Source organism: Anticarsia gemmatalis, chromosome 6, assembly GCF_050436995.1.
Source record: "Anticarsia gemmatalis isolate Benzon Research Colony breed Stoneville strain chromosome 6, ilAntGemm2 primary, whole genome shotgun sequence".
Classification (NCBI taxonomy): domain Eukaryota; kingdom Metazoa; phylum Arthropoda; class Insecta; order Lepidoptera; family Erebidae; genus Anticarsia; species Anticarsia gemmatalis.
This window is the reverse complement of record NC_134750.1, coordinates 7,874,298-7,898,467: the sequence shown is the minus strand read 5'-3', so window position 1 is coordinate 7,898,467 and position 24,170 is coordinate 7,874,298. Positions and strand designations below refer to the sequence as shown.

At 33.5% G+C, this 24,170-nt stretch overlaps 2 protein-coding genes across 2 annotated transcripts in view; one reads left to right on the top strand and one right to left on the bottom strand.

Moving 5' to 3' along the window:
- LOC142973655 (corticotropin-releasing factor-binding protein) overlaps positions 1-11,191 on the top strand; it is a 28,643-nt gene extending 17,452 nt beyond the window's left edge. The window contains exons 4-7 of the mRNA XM_076115600.1: positions 337-532; positions 3,060-3,238; positions 9,123-9,231; positions 10,284-11,191. Of these exons, the coding sequence (XP_075971715.1) occupies positions 337-532; positions 3,060-3,238; positions 9,123-9,231; positions 10,284-10,435 (636 nt within the window). The 3' untranslated portion in view covers positions 10,436-11,191. The remainder of the gene's footprint in view (positions 1-336; positions 533-3,059; positions 3,239-9,122; positions 9,232-10,283) is intronic.
- Positions 11,192-15,228: 4,037 nt separating this feature from the next.
- Positions 15,229-24,170, bottom strand: part of LOC142973654 (acetylcholinesterase-like) — a 45,906-nt gene continuing 36,964 nt past the window's right edge. The window contains exons 5-7 of the mRNA XM_076115598.1: positions 20,826-20,989; positions 19,044-19,201; positions 15,229-16,668 (exon numbers count right to left, since the gene is read on the bottom strand). Of these exons, the coding sequence (XP_075971713.1) occupies positions 16,556-16,668; positions 19,044-19,201; positions 20,826-20,989 (435 nt within the window). The 3' untranslated portion in view covers positions 15,229-16,555. The remainder of the gene's footprint in view (positions 16,669-19,043; positions 19,202-20,825; positions 20,990-24,170) is intronic.

Genomic DNA, 24,170 nt, shown 5'->3' with positions numbered 1-24,170 from the left:
AGTAACAAAATTAGAAACATTAGCAAAGTCAATCACTACTAGTTACGTAGTAATTTTGGTATTGTAGAACTTTCTCAAATAGCTAAAGATTTCCTTAGTCCTGGCTAATTAAGCCACAAAACAATTTGTCTTACAGACGCGGGAGTTTTTAGTTAGGAATCTCGTAGACTATTTAAAATGCAAGCGGCACAACACTAGTCGTAACAGTAATCTACAAGGAACGTCTGTATTCAGTAGAGAGACGTCTGGAGACAGAAAATAAGATGAAACAAATGTCAACAATGGACATTTTTTTTTACTTATATGGCGTTACAATAATAAAGAAAAATATTTCAGTGGGTGGATGGTTGGGAACTGAACGGTCAAGTGTGGCCTGCTGACTCCTGGGACGATGACCGCGTGGTGGAGTCCTGTGATCAACGACCGCAACGAAAACTAATCTCTAAACAGAATGCTGCGCTGGTGCAGTACCGAGTACCAGCTAGAGGAAAGGGCTTCGCTGTTACTATACGGCACTTGAGGAACGCCAGACGTAAGTAACACACACAACTGTATTACTTATAAAGTGCTGATTCATTAATTTGTAAATTCTATTGAATTATTTGTTCGATTTTTACCTACTGTCTAGTTAAGCTACTTCGGGGTGTTAAAGTACTCATGTTTTATGCGACTCAGCAGCAATATTCATTCTTCATTCATCCATCGGTCGTCTTAAACACTGATGAATTCACCAACCAGTAATTCTTATACTTTAACCTTGCATCTGAATTCAGTACCTAATTAAAACTTTGATTTCAACAAGCTACAAATCTACAACAAGCTGACAATACAAGTGGTTTTATTGCGTAATTATATACTCTAATATATTTGAGTGGTGTAATTACAGACTGCTCTGTTTTCCTAAAGGGTGCTTCAAAATAGCTTCTGAGAGTGCTTAACTCGCTTCCAACTTAAGTGATAACTAAGCCAAAAGCGCTCAACTTGAGTACAGTTTCTAATACTAACGTATATATACGCAGTTAGTAATACTAAAGGATATTAAATCTTGTGGTTTTTCACGCATAGAACACGCTGATAACGATGTAGTTTAAAATTTTAATGCATCATGTCCTTATTTCTTGTCAACATTCTTTATAAGAAAAGTTGTGAACATGTAACTTTCGCCGCGACACCGGCGTCCTAGATATTAGTTTGAAAGTTTGCAACTTTAGAAGACTTTCATCTAAAATTTCCGCTGAAACAGGTTATGTAAGAATGTGTACGTGACTAATTTTGTAGATTAAAAGATGTAGTTTAGAACTTCACATAGATTTTTTTTACTCATGAAAAGAATCACAAAAACCTACAGACATATTTTCTATGTAGTGTTTATTTTAACTCAAAACACAGGCTGTCTGTTACATTTTATTTTAATTATAAATTCTGCAACGTATTATGTATGTACGATTCAATAAACAATAAAATTGGGAACGCATTTCAAACAAATCTCTATTGACACTGTAAAATGTATGGCTTTTAGCAAATACAATGAACTATTTTGACGCCCAACGTCTATTTTTAGAATTTACGCGTTGCAGTGCTGAATAATTCAATGTTTTAATACAATGGCTCAAATGCTTTCACCGTTCGAAAATATTGCTGCACTCACGTTTTTTTTAAACGCTTTTAGGTATGCTTGATGTTATTATTGGATTCCAGAGCCAATCATTTTATCGTTGTTTTTAAAGTTGGTTTAGTCAAAATTGAATTGAATATACAAATAAACCTTGTATATTTCTAAAAACTAATGATGAACTAAAATTTTTAAATGCAATTTTTAAAATTTGCATCAGAAAGCAAGTACTTATTTAAACTATAATGCAAAAAATATTTATTTAAGATTTTTTGACCACTTATCTAATTTACTCATTTACCTGTTTGAGGTGGCTCATTATACAGGCGATATTTAACATACACGAACAAAAAATAATTATAATTGAAAAAGCACGACTTCGTTATTAAAAATTCTAAACTATTCAAGAAATAATTCCCGAAGGCTTATTAACTCAACGGGAAAACTTCCCACGCCGATGTACTTTGAAGACTTAAATTGTGTTAAAGAAAATAAATTGATGTCCTTGTTCATTCATATTTATTTATAGACACTGATATTAAAATCCGTTTGTCTCATTACGTAAAGCGGAAATAAACGGCTTATTTCACGTTCACTAAAGAGCAAATGTTAATTGATGGATTTGATTGACGATTGTTTGAGCGTGTAATAGGAGCTTATTATCCTGAATCGGATGCTGTCATGTGATGGAATAAGACGCAACAAGGCGGATACGTGTAGATCGGTGTAGACATGTGCATTGATGTGTTTCGAATGCAGAGATAACAAGCATTGCATAACATACATAGTGAGTGAACGTGATCCAACGTATTTGTTAGCGCACCGTAGCATTTACCGTAGACGCACAGTTGCTACGGTACTACGCTAACGACTTCAAATTATAAGCAATATTCCGTATTCTCATCTAAAAGCCTCAATTTTATTCCCAAAAGATATTGCTGTGACAAAAAGGAAGTAGGATGATTATGCGCCCATTATTTATAGCGAACATTATCTCTACCCAAAATCAACTTTTTATTTTTTTTAAATGAAGTTGCTGACGATAGTTTAGGTTTTAGATTAACCCACCTCATAATGTGCCATAATAATACATGAGATGGCTTGATATCCCTTATTATTACGTGTCAACGTGAGGGATGCTGCCATAAGCTTTAATAACAAGAGATCTCATAATCCCACTTCAGCAGAATGAAGTTGTTGCCATAAAACACGAAGGACTCAGAAAATAAATTAAGCAAAGAATTCTTCAGACCCAATACCCATTGTTGCTGCCTTAGAGATGTCGGGGAGACACTATACATGCCGAGGCTGACTTACTGACAGTGTGTCACTTGCATGTAGAGAAGGCAGAGTGTCATTTTAATAATGACCTAATAAGAAAAAGAGTTTGTGGTTTTCATGTGCAAACATTCTATATCGGAAATTACACTAAATAATCTTTTCACAGCATGCAATGTAATGCTATTTGGTGCTGAAGGCGTGTACACACTACGCAACCACGGTGAGACGGGAAACTGTTCCGTACTAGCCGTGTCCCCCGCTACAGTCCATGTATTGGACCTCAACGTCGGCCAGACAATGAAGAAAGGACGCCTCATCGAAATGGAAACTGGAACTATCAATCACGTAAGTCGAGACAAAAACTTTGATAAAACTTGTTCAGACATCATCAAAAGACCTTCTTTTAGTACCAAGTTATTAAAAGTTCTATAAACTAAAAGTTTGTGAGTGGGTAAAGTCGAGAGTTAGGTCATTAAATTTTCGTGAATTGTACTAACTCGTGTACCTGTCGATCGCAAGTACTTACAACAAAATTCAAACACTTAACCCTAAACAAAGGTGTAAATAACGAACAAAATCGTTTAGCAATTGGTTCATGCAAAATGAGGAGATAAATGCATTTAAGCTGTGTTATGCAACACCTTAATCGCCTTTTATGACATCCAGACAATTCCATGGATTAGTTCACCGTCGTAACTAAGACAAACTACGCGTAATAAATGGTAATATACCCAAACTGAGTAAACCACGTTAAACGCTTTGATGAACTATGCAAAACATGTTTATTTGCAAAGATTAACTGTAATATGATCGCATAAACGACGTTTGAGTTATTATTTACATAATAAGAGTGTCTAGAGATTGCCAAAGTAAACCAATTTCGTCGAATTCAAAGATCATCAAAATTTAAAGTGAGTTAACGCCCATTTACAAGCCCGCAGAAGTAAACTAATTTATTTTGTGAATTAATTCAGTTTTGAAAGTGTAATGTAAGCGATTTTTCTGTTTAAAATCTATGCCGGGGTCGGGTTAATGGGATTTGTCCGGTTTATTATAAATCCTATTTCCTGAAATAATAAAGGAGGATGAAATAGATGAAAGATGTTTTAGAAGTCGGAAGTCTTTTTTACTTTATCTAAAAGTTAATATAGATAGTGAGGCTGTCGGAACATAGAGTAAAAACTAAAAAAGGACTAATATTTTAAAATATTGATAGAAAAATCTATTAGGCTAATAAGTTTTGAACTCGTAATTCCCGCAAGGAGCGAGATAGCTTCTCGATCTATTGAGCTTTCATGAATATTATTAACTATATATTAGGTACTATTCTAAAATAGGTTTTTGATCATGTTTCTCACGATATTTATATATTGTGTAGTACATTTACGCTATACAATGCAAATATACAGGGTGTCCCAAAACTCAACGATAATCCGAGACAGGATGAAAGGCCACGTCACACGGTGGATCGAAAATCGGCTGTAGAAGACATAGGATCTCGATGTCGCGAATGTTATTTTTTTTGATGGAAATGTATTCTGCTGATCATTACTGTTCTATAAAATGTCATATGACGTAATTGTGTGCACAAATGGAAGAGTTATAATTTTTTTAAGAAAATTTTGTATGGAGCTGACATGAAAAATGAGAATATCTCTGGAATCGCAAGGTTGGCCGTTATATCCTTGCACACTGATATAGTACTATTTATTTGTGAATTTTTGACATACTTTATATCGCGGCATCACTTGCGATTTTTTTTCTAAAAATCGTCAAAATTTTCAAAAAAAATATTTTGTTTATAATACATTTTAATGCTTAAGTATGACAATAACTAGTGTAATTTACAATATTTTTTATGCTTAGACCAAAACGTTGTAAGAAATCACAAAATCGTACTACTTTTCCTCGAATGGTGTTCTCTGAACCTCGTATAATCTTTGTTTCGGGCCTCTGAAGCTTCTTCCGAAAGACTTCCAATTAGTACAAAAGCATTTACTGCAATTATGTCCCCTCCGTGAATCAATAATTTGTGGACAGTTGATGACATGTAGTACCCATCATACAGTTCCACGTATTTGCAGCAGTTGTTCTAGCGTATTCTTAAAATTTCGGCACGTCTACAAACTCTCCAGATGTGATAGCTCTCAGAATCACAGCAAATCTGTTTTTTTTTCTAAAAATCGTCAAAATTTAAAAAAATATATATTATGTTTATGATACATTTTAATGCTTAAATATGACTATAATAAGTGTAATTTACAATATTTTTCATGCTTAGCCCAAAACATTCCAAGAAATCACAATTTCGAATTACTCCTCCTCGAACGGTGCTCTCTGAGCCTCTTAAAATCTTTGTTTCGGGCCTCTGAAGCGTCTTTCGCAAGACTTCCGAGTGGTACAATATCATTTATCATATTTTTATATATTATCATTTACTGCAATTATGTCCCCTCCGTGAATCAACAATTTGTGGACAGTTGATGACATGCAGTAGGTACCCATCATACAGTTCCACGTATTTTCAGCGGTTGTTCTAGCGTATTCTTTAAATTTCGGCACGTCTACAAACTCTGCAGATGTGATAACTTGCAGAATCACAGCAAATCTGCATATTAGGTCTTCGTCTTATCCAAATTCTGAACTTTTAACGGCAGGATAAACAAATGATATTAACACCAAGGTGGGGATTTGACGGTGATAGGGGGTTTGAAGATGATTCCAGCTCATTTATGACCTCTTTGGTTCCATTAAAGTTGATAGCTGACGGTGATACCGTATGGGTGAATCTAAAACCCTGCTCACCTATGTATTGCCATCCAGTCCAGTTTACTTTTGCGAAAGAATCCAAAGAAGTCGTCATAAATGAAAAAACTGCAATGGATAACCAAATAAAATCTCTCGTACCCTCAAAATGTCAAGTAACGAAATTAGTGACCAATTAATGGTGACGATGATTGATGGCAAATTTTTAACATATCTGGCTGTAGCGAAGTGAAATGCGGCCTGCTCTACCTGTATTCGGCTAAGCCCACATAAATGAATAAGTTAGATGCCATTGCGTCAAAAACCGTTTCTTCTGGCGTGTATGAGTTCGGAGTATCATCACTTCATGCCCGCATAAACGGAATGTCTTTTACACATAGCGTATCGTCTAGACTTCAAAAAGTGGTCTGCAAGAGGAGAAGGCCATCAAGAGACACTGCATTCACGAAAAAAACTCATCCAAGAACGATTCAGAGATGATCTCAACCATTTGATCGACATCATTAAGCGAGGATTAGACACAACTAACGATGGGAACACAGCAAGGCGATTTTTTGAGTTTCCTTGTAAAACTGCAGCGATCATTGGATTCGATGAAGACCTAATATGCAGATTTGCTGTGATTCTGAGAGCTATCACATCTGGAGAGTTTGTAGACGTGCCGAAATTTTAAGAATACGCTAGAACAACCGCTGCAAATACGTGGAACTGTATGATGGGTACTACATGTCATCAACTGTCCACAAATTGTTGATTCACGGAGGGGACATAATTGCAGTAAATGCTTTTGTACTAATTGGAAGTCTTTCGGAAGAAGCTTCAGAGGCCCGAAACAAAGATTATACGAGGTTCAGAGAACACCATTCGAGGAAAAGTAGTACGATTTTGTGATTTCTTACAACGTTTTGGTCTAAGCATAAAAAATATTGTAAATTACACTAGTTATTGTCATACTTAAGCATTAAAATGTATTATAAACAAAATATTTTTTTTGAAAATTTTGACGATTTTTAGAAAAAAAATCGCAAGTGATGCCGCGATATAAAGTATGTCAAAAATTCACAAATAAATAGTACTATATCAGTGTGCAAGGATATAACGGCCAACCTTGCGATTCCAGAGATATTCTCATTTTTCATGTCAGCTCCATACAAAATTTTCTTAAAAAAATTATAACTCTTCCATTTGTGCACACAATTACGTCATATGACATTTTATAGAACAGTAATGATCAGCAGAATACATTTCCATCAAAAAAAATAACATTCGCGACATCGAGATCCTATGTCTTCTACAGCCGATTTTCGATCCACAGTGCGTCATACCGGTTTTAGGAAAAATAAAAAAAAAATTCCATATCACTTAGTTCAGCAATAATAGACACTTTTCAAAAAAGTTGAAATTCCACACCCTTGGTCGCATTTTCAAGTCCTGTGATCACCAATGTCACAATTTCGCTGTGTTTTTTTCAATTTCGTGATCTTCATTAAATATGCTATTAATCGTCAAACAAATTAATGCACAAAACATTGTTAATTTAATAAAAAACGTTAAGTTTTAGTGAGTCATGGTTCACAAAAATATCGTTAGTTAACTTTGACGCTTCATATTGAAAAAAAAATGTACTACACTACCCTTGGCAAGTTATTTCAAAAGTTGGCGCATTTAGTCAAGATTTCAAAATGGTGCAACATTTGCCACTTTTCTTGCCATTAAAAATGTTATTTTTATTTGAACGACGAGTATCCCCGAAAATGGATCGGACGGAGTGGTACAATTGTATGGCCTCCTCGTTCCCCCGATCTAAATCCAGTGGATATTTTTTACTGGGAATGCATAAAAGAAAAAGTCTATTCGAAATCAATACAAAATCTATCAAAACTTCGCCAGAAAATTGACACAGCGTCAGAAGAAATAAATGCAAGATTGCTTGACTGGTGCAAAGGTCTTTTGTAAGGCGTTGCAGAGCCTGTATTCGTGCCAGAGGAAAACAATTCGGAATTACATTAGTTTAAGGAGAATAATTAAATAAGAACGATGGTTCGTTCATTCTTTTTTTTAAATTATTTTTACCTATTATGTTTATTACATTAAATATTGGTTATGCACTGACTCAATTACCTCTTTACTAAAAATAATTGCTTTCCTCTAGCACGAATACAGGATCTGCAACGCCTTACAAAAGACCTTTGCACCAGTCAAGCAAAATTCCTTGCATTTATTTCTTCTGACGCTGTGTCAATTTTCTGGCGAAGTTTTGATAGATTTTGTATTGATTTCGAATAGACTTTTTCTTTTATGCATTCCCAGTAAAAAAATATCCACTGGATTTAGATCGGGGGAACGAGGAGGCCATACAATTGTACCACTCCGTCCGATCCATTTTCGGGGATACTCGTCGTTCAAATAAAAATAACATTTTTAATGGCAAGAAAAGTGGCAAGTGTTGCACCATTTTGAAATCTTGACTAAATGCGCCAACTTTTGAAATAACTTGCCAAGGGTAGTGTAGTACATTTTTTTTTCAATATGAAGCGTCAAAGTTAACTAACGATATTTTTGTGAACCATGACTCACTAAAACGTAACGTTTTTTATTAAATTAACAATGTTTTGTGCATTAATTTGTTTTACGATTAATAGCATATTTAATGAAGATCACGAAATTGAAAAAAACGCAGCGAAATTGTGACATTGGTGATCACAGGACTTGAAAATGCGACCAAGGGTGTGGAATTTCAACTTTTTTGAAAAGTGTCTATTATTGCTGAACTAAGTGATATGGATTTTTTTTTTTTTTTCCTCGAATCGGTATGACTTGGCCTTTCATCCTGTCTCGGATTATCGTTGAGTTTTGGGACACCCTGTATATCGGTAATTATATTTGAGATTGAGGTTACATATACGAAGTTATGTACTTAATTGTCAAACACTGTACAATATTACAAGCACTATTGAACTTTCAACCAATATCTGGTTGCCTACAGCGACGATGTAAATCAGAAATTGTAGGAGAAATTAATTTCTCTTGATGAGATCAAGACCTAACATCGCTTTATTGTAATGAAGACGGAGCATAAACACAGCTATGCATACAACCGTGGAATGCGACTTAATGTTTAATAAACAAATTATCAGATTCAATTGGTTTACTGTGACTTTTTCCCGCAACTAATAATTTCAGACTATAATTAAAATTGCACGTTTGAAAGTTCAAGTGTATTAATTACGTGTAGCTTTTTTCATTTGTCTTATTTACTATGTAACGATAAATAAAATTAAAATGCCAGACTCGGGATTTTAACTATACCTAGGCCTTGCAATCAGCAATTGTACAGATTGCCGTTCAAACTAGAATGAAACATTTAATACACGTAAATAGATATAGACAAGGGTACGTTTTACAAAGAGGCCTGTTTAAAGTGTTTAGTGCAAGAATAAAGCTAAGCCGTCTGTTTTCGCAGTGCACAAAGCGTGGCCTGCCTGATTATGTGGACATTGGCGGCGCAAACGGGCTTGACCACACCAAAATGGAGGTGCTTGATAGCGTGTGTGGCCTTGATTCCACCGAAGGTATGTACTCATATACTTTGAGCAAAAGATTTTTCATTTAAATCTAACAAATAGAAGTAATCTTTTCTTAGAGCTCACATTATTTTGTCACAATATATTTGTGATACAGTTGAAATAAGCGTATTTTTGGCAAAACAAATTAAATAATTACGGCCTTGTAACATTTTCAAATAGGTAATGTTAGAAGAACTCATAGAGTGAAATTTCCCCGAATAGTTAAGTACAGTTGGAATGTTGACGTCAAATTGTTTGATGTTTTTGAAGGCACTTGTTTTCCCTTGTGGCATTTAAGTAAAGATGTATGTTATATACATTGTACATTTGAGAAAACAAGTCTCTTTCATCTTCAATTCACTTCGACAAAAGGCGAAATGTGTTGACAAAGGCAAGCTGTTCTATACATAGACTAACTGAATGTTGATCGCCTCATTAATATTGACGGAACTGAAGCTTGCCCTTGTTTAATATTAAATAAAGCTTTTAGAAAAACATACCTTTAATGAAAATGAAGAAAATCTCGTTAAAAGCACTCGTTTATTTATGTTACCTTAATTGGACCAAGTTATGCCAAAATGATCCAATCCACAAAGAAGTCACCGAGAATTATAATGCGCTTATTATTTTTCTTAGGTACATATTTTCCCTTCGTATTATTCTTCATGTGAAATAATATTTGATCATAATCTCTATTATAACTCAAAAATAATTTAAACCAAGCTTCAACAAAATAAACATTAGACATCGTTATTTTTTTCCAGTATCGGACTAATTTAAAACCTTTAAAAGTCACTGTCACTAAGTTGTATTGAAGCCAATTAGGTATAATATAGACGATTTCCATTTCAAAATTTCCATCACAGTGGCGTTTTGTTCATTTCTTTTTGAATCACCGGGGCTTTTAAATTACTTTTCTGTCCATTTTTTTCTCGCCGCCGCTTTTTATTGTCGTCGCACTCTCGATACTTAAAAGGCCCAGATTGCTTATTGCACCGACTAAACGCTATAAAATGGAAATTTATGCAAAAAAGTTAATACAAAGGATATTTTTTTAGCTCGACGTCCCGCGTTCATCGCTTGCGAGGACACCGTAGTACGGCTGGTATCCAGCGGCCGGTACCACAACTCTGTCACCCTCGCCTTCGCGCCCCTCCCGCTTGAGGACATCGAGCACGCTGACCTGATATGCGGATTAAATGACCTGTAAATGATACGAAACGTGTTATTCAATATAGCCTCTCGACTTTGGCTCCAGGGATGATGTTTGAATGCAAATTTATTTATTAAAAGTTCTATTTTACGGGTTTATTGATTTATAGATGTATCGTAGGTACAAAAAGGGACTTATTAGAACATTACATGTTATTGTTTGTTTATTTTTATAAATTCTTAGTTACGATAATGTTGTAGAATATTTTAATATGCTGATGTTACCTACCAATATTCTATACTATTATATTGACGGTAGATTACTTGTATTAGTAAGTATTATAGATTTAATCAATCATCGATGTATCGGGGAATGTTTGCGTCGCCACAAAGCTGTCGTGAGACACAAACTCGGATCAAACCTTTCATCTCTGTTCGAAGTAAGTTGCACTACTTAGCGTCGATGACAGATTTGCTTGGGCTCAGTACGCGCGCTCGCATCAAATTGAGGGATCAGTGGAAAGTGATGGCCCGGGATCGATGCGTGGATGTGTAACTTATCCCCAAACTTAATCGGAACTGTGTCACTCTAATATATAAGTTAATATTACAAGTAGACTACATAATATCACATCTAAAGATGTAGTATTAAGGCAGTAAATTATTAATAAGTTTTCCATAATTTACGTAGTTCGTGTATCTAATTATGTTACTTAATAAATAAAGATTATTACCAACTTCAGCATCTATCTAGTCATGCGTTAAGATGAAAGCGTTAACAACGCTCTAGCTATTTGTCAATAAATAAATGTACCTGTTGAATTGTTTTATTTTTTTTATAACTTCTTTCCCTTATTAGTTAAAATGTAATACCTGGAAACTTAAGTCGTAAACTAAGGACAGCTTTTTTGAAAAGAAAAACCGCGTGTAATCCTAATTTATATTCAATACTAAAGACTAATATTGCTTTTTCAACAAAATATAAACATCTATACCTACTGTTAACTCTTATGTATTTTAAAAATTGCATATATTTCTGATAAGCCCAAATTATTTAAATAACGATCTAGCTACTGCGTATGACTATTCCCATATAACACTCTCTTCATATTACTATTACTTACATATTAATTAGGTATTATAATACCACAGGGATGTCTGTGAGCTGTTAGAGGAAATTGTATTCTTTAGTTAAGAAGCTTTCGTTTGCCCTTTACACTAATCACTGATTCACTTACTTATTTAAATAAATTACGCAGCTCGGTAATAACTTCCTACGGTTAATTACTATCTTGTAGTTTAAATTCAGATAATTATGAAATGTAAATAATAAAACGGCTACTAGTATCAAACGCCGTAATCTTAAATGAGATGTTTAGAGAACTATATTAATACTTATTTGTAGTCTACTGTCTAACGAACTATCAACGAATTTATGTCGTATAGGAACAAACAAACTTGCAAACAAAGTAGTTAACTAGACTTAAAAGGTATCGAAAGTATCAATCAGACATTAAACAACTAGTCATTAATAAATCACATTAATTATTATGGAATCTGCTTAGATAAAACAGCAAAAGTGTTAGTAGGAACTATGTACATAATTATATATATTTAATTAGGCTCTAAAAAGCCTAAAAGTAAAACGTAATAAAATATAAAAAACCTACAGTCAGAATTTACCCTAGTTACAATAAAAGTACAAAGTATACACTGTACAATACCTTCAGGCGATACTACGAAAAAACATCCAGCAATCGAGGTCAAACATAATTGAGTTTAAACGAAATAATAATTATATTAAACCTGACATCAAGTTGAAAACCCACACGTTGGTAACTTAATATTATAGGTAGGACACTGTTTATTGTAATAAGATATGAAAAATATATAAATTTAACCCATTACCATACCACTGCTGCGCTCTTCCCGGATTAAGGGATGTGGCAGAACTTGAGTTCATCACCGACAGAGTGCAGGTTGGGGACTTTGCACTCCTCCAATAATTGTGTTGAAGAAACCATCAGGTATGCAAAGTTGCGTCGCATTGTTTTCTTTCACTGTTAGGTATCTGTGTAAATTCGAGGTATATAGCTAAGTCCAAAGCGAAAAATATAGGCGATAACCTTAACGTGCAACTGTTCAAACTGAACCTCCAAGATGTGTATTTTAAAACGAATTTGGATATTCAGACTAGAAACAGATTTAAATATGAAAATAGAAAACTGATTTTCAACTTCGCTGGCCTATTATCAGGCTCTCAATTATCTTCAATACCTTCAACGCTCACAATGACATAAAATCGTAGTTACTTGAAATTAGAATACTACTGCCGTATCTCACTTAAAACTTCTCGAGCCAGATGAAGCGATTTTTTCTTTTCTAAGAAAAAGCAACGCGTTTTTCCATAGCTTTGTTTTGAAAATACCTATTATTCTGACCAGTTTTTATTTTAGAAATATTTTCTATAACTCACACATAATATACCTAAGTAGTATATTGGTATTAAGCTTCAAACACGTATGAGATAATGAAGTTTTCTATTTGTCATCGCAGCCACATAGCACTCACATTATCATAATGCCATTATTTTATGTGGGTGAAGTAATATCATAAAATGTTGCTGTACTATGCGGTACACTACAAATAAATACAAGCGAATAACTACGAAATATGTTTCCAAGAGAGTTTATACAAACAAATTTTTTGCCTTAATATATGCCTTAAAAATTTTCAGCAGTATGCATATTATAATAAGGTGCAAAAAAATACTCTTACACGATAAGGATGATGCTATCTAAAGTTATCCTACCATTATGATATAGGTTCAAAGTATTTTTGTCAGATTATTGAGTCGGAATTGGATACTCAATACAAAAACTATATTTGTTACAAAAGCATGTTTTGAAAATTGCAGAAAGAACCATTCATAGCTTTGTTGAGTCTTGTCTTACCAGCGCCGGAATCTGTATAAGGATATAAGGTGATTAAATGAGAAACACATTTTAATTAAATTTTATTGAGTAATTTTTCGGATAGAGATAATAAACAAATATTTAATTAAAAGCAAAGTAATAACTATTGTCTAACAGTACTCTGATAAAAATATTTTATTTCTGCTACGGTGAAATAAAATTTCGTGCAACTGTACAAACGAATTTAGATAACGTTACAAATTCTAAAAAAATGTTTTCGACGCAATACATTATTATTCTATAATAATAAAACTATGTAGTGACATTGCTATAAACGAGGTTTAGAGCGTGAAGGAATGAACATATAAACACTGACTCGTCCTCCTACAGAAAGCACTAAGAGCACACGACACCTGAAGTTCAAAATATAAAACATATATTGTCGACGTCATTCGCATTTTAGTTATCAGTAATAAAAACGAATAAGTGCACACCCATGTATACACACATTTAAATTAGCACCTAATTTGTAAAGCAGTACCTACTATTATCGTCTGCGTAACAGATAAAAGCTTTTACACAAATAACATTAAACATTTATTTTATCTAACAAATAATACCATTGTAGAATTCTCTAATTGACTACACATTCAAGAACTGTATTACATAAATACACAGTGTAAATGATTACTTGTATCTTTACGCGTACATGCTATAGTTAGTTTCATAGTTTGGAAATTCGTCCTACGTAGTCGTATTGCGTATTAGTGGAAAACAAGAGAGTCCAGTATTAGTTACGTAAAATTCTAATGGCAATCACATCAAATCTAAGTCTTAAATTCTACGCTATACACTACGGCTAATGAGTAGTTTAGTCAACAAATATATTATAATAACAAACAGTACGTATCGTTCATGATTCATAGAGGAATTTAGTAATCACAACTTAGGTAAAATAAAATTTAGGCCTGTTGAAAACAAAGAGTAGACAGGAAGTCAGAGAAGTAATATTTATTGAATATATAATATCGATAAATATAATTCTTAGTATATATTTGTTAACGTAGAGTGGTCTAATCAACATCTGAGCTACGCATTAAGGTAAATGACAAAGTGAATCTGCATCCCCTCGTCCGCGTTTACAATAATCAATAAATAAGTTATATTTTTATATTATATCTTATAGTTAAGGTCTATTTAGTATATATTTTATTCATATTTGATACGTGATTTTTCCTTAGAGTCTATTGCACAATATCAATGATATGTATCGTTTTTCATAATATAATATTTATGTACTATATAAACATAAGTTTGACTTTTATGAAGTAGTAACGAGAATTTTACAAATTAATCATTGTACAGTTTGTGAAGTGTTATAGTGCATTTCTTCCTTTATTTCATGTATATTGATATTTATATTTATCTAAAATATAATATTTGTATTAGGTACGGTTAGTTGAAGCATATAATTATAATTCAATTCTGTGTTTAAACAATAATTTGGTTTAAACAGATCTTAACATTATTTGAAGTCGCTACTTATATTACAATCCTTATTTAGATCACTTTACATCTTATTTTTACTAATTAAAGCTATCCCATACAACTTCTCAAATTGTGCTTAATCAACAAGAAAGCGAGTGTCGTGCAACTTCTTGATATTATTATATTCTCTATGTTTTGTTATAAGACAATACTCTCATTCGTAGGGAAAGTGTAGAGGTGGACGATTAAATTATAGAAATACTACGTGCTTAGGGAAAGTATAAAGTGTGTCTGGGAAATTGAGAATAAACTCTGCTAGGATAAGGGTGATATTTGCGAAAACAAATAATATAATATTTGTAACGAAAAGGCTTTTTGTATGGTCACTTTCTTTCATGATGTCTCACCGCTTCGAACTTGTTCAAGGATAGTAATTGACGATCGCATATAGATATAAATATTTATTACCGCTAACATTTCTTTAGTACAAATATTATGTTAAAAGTATAAAAATTGTTACTAAGTTCATAAGATAATTTTTCACTTAAAGCATTATTAAGCTACGAATTACGTACTGTTTCGGAATTCACTGCTATTGTGAAGACGAATAAGATTCCTGTAGAATTTCCGCACGTGGTTTTGTTTACTTTTTGTGTTTCGTTCAAATATTTTGTTCAAGATTGGTTGACAAAAATAATTCAACTATTAACAATTACGTTATAGAGTGGTATGGTTTAGTTTGAGTAAATATATTCGCGGTATCTCGTGCTTCGCCTAGTAAACATTTATAAGTAAGGTACATAGATAAGTCTACACAGCGTTCAGAATATCGCAATCTATACTTAAGAAGGGACTATTCACAAAATATACTATTATCTGTTCGAAGTCATAAGAATTTGGAGTTCATAAGATCCTCAAGTGGTACGAATTATTAGCGTTCTAAATACAATAGTAGTAAATATATTGATAAAAATTCATCTCACAGTATACACTCGACTTCTATATTCCATTATCAATATAAAATCGTAAAATTTTGCTACGATAAAGATATTTGTTTGCTATTTAAGCAGAGGCACACTTTGATATGTATAGTGATATTATCAAACTGTCGTGTGTGAAAGCATCGCTTTAACAATCAAAGCCGACGTATAAATAGTTTCTCTAATTATAATATCTTATACGCACAGGTATTATAAGAATCCGCCGACATTAATACTTTCATACTCATAACATGAAATACACGTAACTAAATATATATAAACATCAAACATACGAAACAACTAGTTACAGGAACATCGTAAACTAAATTATTTAACATCCAACATACTTTTGCTACAATAATATTATTATGATACAGAAAAAGAAATATATTTTATTCAGTTTTCTTTATAGTCCATCTTCTTTTCAGACGTATAATTTCTTCGTTCACATTTCGAATTCACTTCTAAACAAGTTCAATTCCAACGTTCCAATATATCGTTCATTATTGTTCACTTTCCAACGCCAGTTGTTTTCAAGATTGTGATGAAGTATAATTAGATATGTATAATATTAATACAACAATTACTTCTAGAACTTTAGTAGCCAATATTATAATTTAAAATGCTGTCTGCAATCGTCTAATCTTGAGACTATTCTAGACAATTTTTGTCCCGAAATAAAAAAAATATTTGCATATATTGTTCTAGTTTGTATAAATAATTTATCTACTTTTCCTATATGCGTAAATATTCACTTGATGCGTCCCTGCGCGGGGAGCGTGTCACACGTAGTGTTTACAAGGCGACGGTGGTAGCCAGCGTCGTCAACAACAGTATGGGCAGAGTGGTGCCCGCGACACTGCTGTAAGGCCCGGTCACCGCACCATCACATGGTACGTGCTCCAGTTCTGAAAGTATAAAAATAAATTTCAACAACCGTTCTTAATGAAAGTTCGTAAAAGTGAAGTAGTATCACTACGTGTACCTGCTCACTTGCTATTTGCATTAAATCATTTGAAAGTGCCGACAATTAAATAATTATGTCACATATTTATTATTATTTGTTCTGAGCCTGGATGTAAATGTATCTATATTAGTATGTATTTAGAAGTATATAAGTATGTTTATCAGTTATTTGGTTACTGTATAGTACAAGCTCTGCTTAGTTTGGAATCAAATGACCGTGTATGAGTTGTCCAATGATATTTATTTATTTACGTAATATTTTATAAAACTCATGGTAAGTAAGTAAGTAACCACAAAACCAAACCCGAATAATAATCAAGTAAAACCGCATCCCTCTTGTTCAATACTTTAGTTTATCATAATTCTTATTGTCCCTAAAAAAACTACTAAGTCCAAGTTGTATCTTAATACAATATTATTAAGTTAGTAACATGAAACTGTGCCCCTTAACACCTAATACAATTAATTTGCACCACGATAAAGGACGCAACAAGCGCTTAAGTGAATATTACAAGTTAACTTAATACTCTTAAGTTAGTTTTAGCTGAAAGTTTGCACTACTAATGTTCAATTTTAGTAACAACTTGACTTAACTCTATAAGTTGCGACTTAAAAGTTAAACGGCTGATAGTTTGTTCAGCACGTGCTTTTAACAATATTACAAGTACATTTTTGTGTTACTTTTAACTGATAGAAAAATATTGAATGTCTACAAGGCATTTATAATACCGCATAAATGAATATTTTATTGAACTTCATTCGTTATAAGATATTTGGCACGAACAATAAGAAGAAAAACGTAAGGTGAGACTTTTTGAAACCTATTTGCATAAGTAAATAGTATTTTCAAAGTGAATGCTATTTGTCCTACGTAACTCAAAAAGAAAATAATTTTATCATTCTACACGTTTGTCAAATTATTGACTCTTTTAAAATACACTTGCATCTTTCAAGTCCTATTAAATAAATAGTTAAAATATAAAATACAAAGACAATGAAAAAGTTTCAAAGTTATACGGCTCCATATAAAATACTTTATAACAGTAACTGTCAGTGTACATAAATCGCTGAAAATTTCAAGTAACTAGTAGACACTGTTCCAAACTACTTCGGTCGTTAAATTATTAAGTTCGTATATTGATCCGGCCCGAAAACGTGGCCTCTAATAAGTTTAGCGATAACAAACTGTCACCCGTAACCTTGTGTCTTCTCTCTAGAAATGTTTTTCTTTCTCTCATTTTCCTGCATAGCGTTGTATAACTTTATATGACACTTTATAGTATTATTATATTATGATTTATTACATAACATTGAGTGTCTAATAAACATGGCACTCATTTTATAATTACTTTGCTTACCGGCTTACATTCCATGACATATTTAAAAAAAGAATATTACTGGCCGCTTGAAATAAAGTTAGGTATTCGATATAAAAAATTAAACCTTCTTTAGCATATCAAAGTATGTTTCTATGTTTTCTTTCTTTCTTTCATAGTTTGTTAAGTTTCAAGTTTTTCTATATGTCTTGTGATCTCACTGTTTCTATGACCTCTTGGTTGAAATAAAAAGTTATTATTATTATTTTTATATCAGCGATATAATTAATAATATTTATTAGTTTTCCATACTATTAATTATTATATCGTTTGGTTTACATTGCTGATTATGGGGAACTAGCAAACATGAAAACTATATCACTTACACTACATATTTAATGTTGACTTGCCTATATTATAATGACAATCAGACACACCGGCTGGTTACGTTTTCCCGTTGTTATTTTTAATGACGAACAATATACTGTGGTTTACTTAGGTTTACTTATTATTTGTAACTTGGGATGACTATATGCGGTTAACCATAAAAAACGGACACTAATATTATTTCATTTTCAAGATTCAATTTGAAGTATCTTTAAGTTTTATTTCTACGATCTACAAATAATTATTGTTTCAGGTCTGGTTGTACTTTGTGTCCGTTGTTTGAGTGTTTGTAAAAGTCCCCGCGAATTTAGAATTGCTTATTGCGGGTGTTGTCATTTTTAGAAACAAAAGAAAAAGAACACTAATTTACTCGAGTATTACTGTGACGTAATGCTAATACATTCCTTTTTTTATCTTTTGTATACCTATTCGAACCATATTGTTTGTCATTTAATACGCAGTTTTTCATTCCAACTGACAGCTTCACGATTCACGGACGATGTAAATTACATCGTAGTCGCGCTAGATTTATTCATCTAGCTGCGAACCCAGTGAAGTGTAGCTGTTGAACAAGTCAAGTAGAAACGATCAAGGAGTTAATAAAGCGTTCACACCATTGAGTTTGTTGAGGAAGTCGTTCCAGAAGGCGCAGGCAGACGCCCTGGGGCCACGAGGTCCGGCCGGGCCGCTGGTACCATCAGCCGTATATGTGTAGTAGTGTGGAGACGAACGGGAATACAGCGGCCACTTTTCATCAGGCTTGTGAGGTTTTCTGCAATATAAAGATGTAAAACGTCAAAAATTAAGGTTAATAATGCCAGATTGCTAGAATTACGTTGCCTTGTTATTACGGCTAAGGCCGTGTAGAATCATAAGTTGAATCAGTGTTTTGTAGCAAGAGTTCTAAAGTCAATGCTATTATAATTTTGAAACTGATATGATTTTTTTTATAGGTGACTAGAAAGAAAGAGACTAGGAGAAAGCCAATGAAATCGTGCTAAGGAAATTTAAACTAACTTAATTAAGTAATAAATAACATGAACCCGAACCACAATCAACTGAAAGGTCTTATAATAAATCAATCACAACAATCAACGCTAAAATCCTCAGAGCTAAAGTCTTGCTAGCAATTGTCTTAATTAAAAATACATCTGAGTTCAAAGCGGGAGCGCCTTCGTAGCAAAAGTTGAAAGCTAGCCACAATCTTACGTCAGCACCGTATACAGAAGTTATTCTCGTACTAAAACTTAATGGACTCGAGAATTCCAATCAATATACAACTAAATATAGTATCATCTGTTAATAGTTAACGAGGTTTGCTTTTTGATATAAATAGAGAATCTCGATAAATGTCGGTCATGACGAAATCAAAACCTATTCAGTTCTTTTATTATAAATCTTTTCTAGTATTTTGTTTTTATAGCACCAATATATTTATTTTCTAGAGAATTATATTAAAAATAAACGTTCAACTACACATATAAGTTCAGAAATAACGTTATTGAGTGACTTTTCTTAAGTATATTATACGATTCAACTAACAACAGATTTCATAAATAGAAAATTGCATTTAAAGATACATTCGTCCACTTCTAAGAAAAATGTATTGCTACTGACTTTTATAATTGTTTCTTTTTAAGTTTTAGATTGAAAGAAGACTCCAATTTGTTAGTAATGCTCGAACAGTTTCAAACAATATCAATTTCAAGTTAGTAATCAGAAGAAAATAAGTATTAGAGCGGGCTGAAAAAGTTATCCGAATAAAGATGTTAATATTTATGAGTACACTGAAGAGAGATCGCAATCATTACCACCGACTTGATAAGTCGATAAGTCTATAATAAATTCAAACATTTCAGCCGACAACGTCCTATTATTAAAACCGAAGAGAGCCAAAGTAAAAAGACAAATGATGTTACGTAATTTCAGATTGGGGACAAACAGATAAAATAATGATTTTCTAATGTATTCTGAACATTCATTCGTAAAAAATATTCCTTCTTTTCAAGTTTATATAATAATTCCGGTAAATTGAGACGTGGAACGGTCTTGAAGGGTATGCCGCGATTATCACGCTTGGTGGGCGATCGGTGAACGCTTGGTGATCACAGTGTAATATTATTAGTATAAAGGTAGACGGTATTGGCCTTCCTCACAAAATAACTTCAAGATCTGTGGCCGAGATGTTAAATGTCATAACTCAACAAGGGTACTGAAATTAATGATTTTAAACTCTCGCAACTATTACACATAATATTATAATGCAACGGGTCTTAAACGCGATTGAAAATGTAAGCTTATTTGATCACCCGACGGTTCGATCGAATTACATCGACCGTGGTCACGAGCTGACCAGTCAGATACTGAAATTGATAATTAAAAGAAAGAGATCTTACCCGGTGAGCGCGAATCTAGTGAACGATTGCATAATATGTGCAGCGAGGTCTCGTTCCCGGGTATGATATTGCAGTGACATGTTCAATGGGTGTCCAAACACGTACTCCATCTCGTCACCGTGCATCACGCCCATCCATTCACCCCAAAGACTGGTACTTGTGCGCTGAAATTGAAATAAAAATACATCATCAATTTTACTTTTCCTTTTCCCCCTTTTATCTCTTGAGGCCCACTTACATTCTCCTTAGGGACCAAAACCACCCTTTCTGAAGTCGCGTTACATACATGTGTTGGGTTTAAAGATTAACTACTTGAATTAAGGATATGGAAGGGTTATAAGCTCTTCGCTTACGACCTGTGTATCCATACATTTATCTTGCAGTACATTTTATGGCGCCCGCTGAAAGCTAAGCCTCTGGCTCATAAAAAGTAGAAGGGTTTATGTGTTTTAAATTGCCATTAGCATTTACTTGTTGAAGTCATTGGGTGATAAAAAGCTCATTTCATATCATGAAAAAAAAAATTTATAAAGGTTCGGTTTGACAATAAAAAGACCATACTTATTAAAAATTATTGTTTCTTTCATGCAAGTTTAATAGAGACTCCTAGGCTATTTATATAAAGTTATCCCATGTTTCAACATAGTTAATTGAATATTCTCATTTACACATCAAATTGTATTGTGTTAACATCAACGAATCACATATTCAGTTCTTGGCACGTGGGTGTAAGCTACGCAAAGTTCAGTTAAATTGTACCAGACCCTTAATGAAACCACCACCTCGTATTGTTTCAGTTACACAAAAGTGAACTCAAGCAATTATGTTTAAAATAATACAAGAAAGTTAAAGGAACGCCGAACCAGCAATTCTTTATCTCGGTTTTCGGGAAAAGATAAATAGATTTTCGTTTTCAAAATACCAAAATCCGATTTACTGATAAACTCGTTATAAAATGTCCTTCACTTTTATATTTTAGCGTGTGGGTGGCAAGCATGTCCCATTATTTGAAGCCGACGAAGACAAAGAGTTTCGTATTTGTACAAAAGATAATTCCACAACGACATCTGTTATTTTATAAGCAAGCGTTGTTTTACCGTCTTTTGTATTTCGCGGAACAACAAGCCATTTGTGTTTAGCTTTTATGATAATAACGTGAATAACTATAAAGTATGATACTTTGAAATAAACGACTTTATTACGTAAATGGGTAAATCAATAAAGATATAAAATAAGGTACTAAACGGTTTTATCGTTCAAACATTTGTACAGCACGTTTATGTTTATAATCGTGTACAAATACACAGCGGAACAAAGTCATAGTGAATATTTGATCGCCCTAATAACTTAAAGAATAATATTACATTATTTCTTAAATTTTGTAAAAATAGGTCTTAATGCACATTTTTTGTTGAAGCTTGATTTGTACATATATAAAAAAATACTAGATAATAATAATGGTAAACTAACATTTTTATAATGCACACTGGAGTATAGCCCGCAAGAAACTCATTATAATTTAATTTCATTACCTTACTACATAGAAGACTTATGGACAATTCCAACACGATCAATTAATTAACGAGGGAAGTGATTCCGCGTAGGTGCTGATTTCCAATCTTTCGTTCCTTCGATTGCTTGTTTACTCAAAAACTTTTGTTGTAATAAAGAACAAAGTTTGTTCAACTGTTAAATGATCACCTACGCAACCGTACAAAGTTTTATTGACATTAACTTGATCAAATGTCACGGTAATAACTACAAGGCCAGAAGGTCGTATGTTTAAGTACACCCTCATACACACCAACCTGTTTAAACTTAAGAAGGTACCGGTATTTTCAATTTTAGAGGAACAAAATCTTCAAATGGTATTTGAAATCAATTTTCCCACTAAGCTAAGCATGTAAACAAACACCAACAGATTATCTAAGGAGATAAACTGTCCAAATTGTTGAGAAGCAAAATCACGCTTCTAGTTTACAAGACACGCGTAAATACAGGGCGATAAGGTAATTGCCAGTTTCGGTTCGCTCAAACGAGGGACCTTAATTGTTGGCACATTAGTTTGGCAGTCTTCGGATGCTCCATATCCGTAATACCAACGTTTAAATTGAAGCCTTGGAAACAATTCCCTCATGCTTACTAAGGTTTTTAGACATGGGCATTAAATTAAAAGCGGCCGTTTGGTACGCGAGGCCCTTTTAATAATGCACGCGGTCGGCGGCCACCGTTATGCGTTGTCATGCATGAGCTGAGCGTGACGTAGGTAGCCACCTAAACCTATCTACGTATCCGTGGAAAGGTCAGCTCACATATAACGTAACGTCACTTACACAACACCAGAGACAACTGCTAAATTTAATCCTTCTATCTGCCATTTGCCAATAAAACTATTTGGGTCCGGACGCAAATCTCTTACCTGATACGTTGCTGGCATTTTGAAACGACACAAACAGGCGGGATTGTTTCACTTCAATATCAACGTTGAAAAAGGTTCAGCATCTGACAAATAGCAACCTACGCATATGTCATAGCAATCCGTGGTAAAAATTAATAATGTATTTTATAGATGTATTCATTCGCAAACTAGAATTGTAATAAACAATTCCTGAAGGATTTAGTTACATAACAAATTGAACATCCGAAATCCCTCCAGACTGACGTTAATCTCAAGTCATATTCGCTGAAAAGTCTCCGCACGCCGCCTTAATCGTTTTCCCCTGTGAGGTAAATGTAGGTCAAGGTGAAAGAAAATTGAATAATGAATAAGCATTTCACATATGTGTTAATTTTTCACGAATGAAAATTGACTTTTCCGTTCATGATTTCCCTACACCATCAATTCCCTTATAGGAGTAAGACACACAAGACATTATTATTTGAAAACATTTGAGCATTTTATTACAGTGGCTGTCAGACACAATAGTTATTAAACTTTCGAATAAACTCTTAATTGCAAGGGAGATTTTGTAATTTTGGTTCAGGTTTTATTTTTATCTTCACCCAGGTACAAACCAAGTTAAAACTGATTTCGAATCACAGACAACGAGATTAACAGGCAATTTTGTCGTCGCTTTCTGCTTATCGAAGCGTGCGACTCGGATCGATTGTTTTAATGGTTCTATCAGAGACATAGAGGAAATAAAGGTACTATAATAAACTAGACGCAGTGTCGGGAGCAGAAATGGAACGGCGACGGGTCACAACCCGAAATAGCTCGTTGTTAATCTGTGACCTTTGGCCCCGCCAACCAGGGCTGACCCATGCCTAATTTATTAAGCTGGCTACAGTCGTTTGTTACCGACATCCAAACATGGTCCCGTCTCTACTTATAATGATAATTTG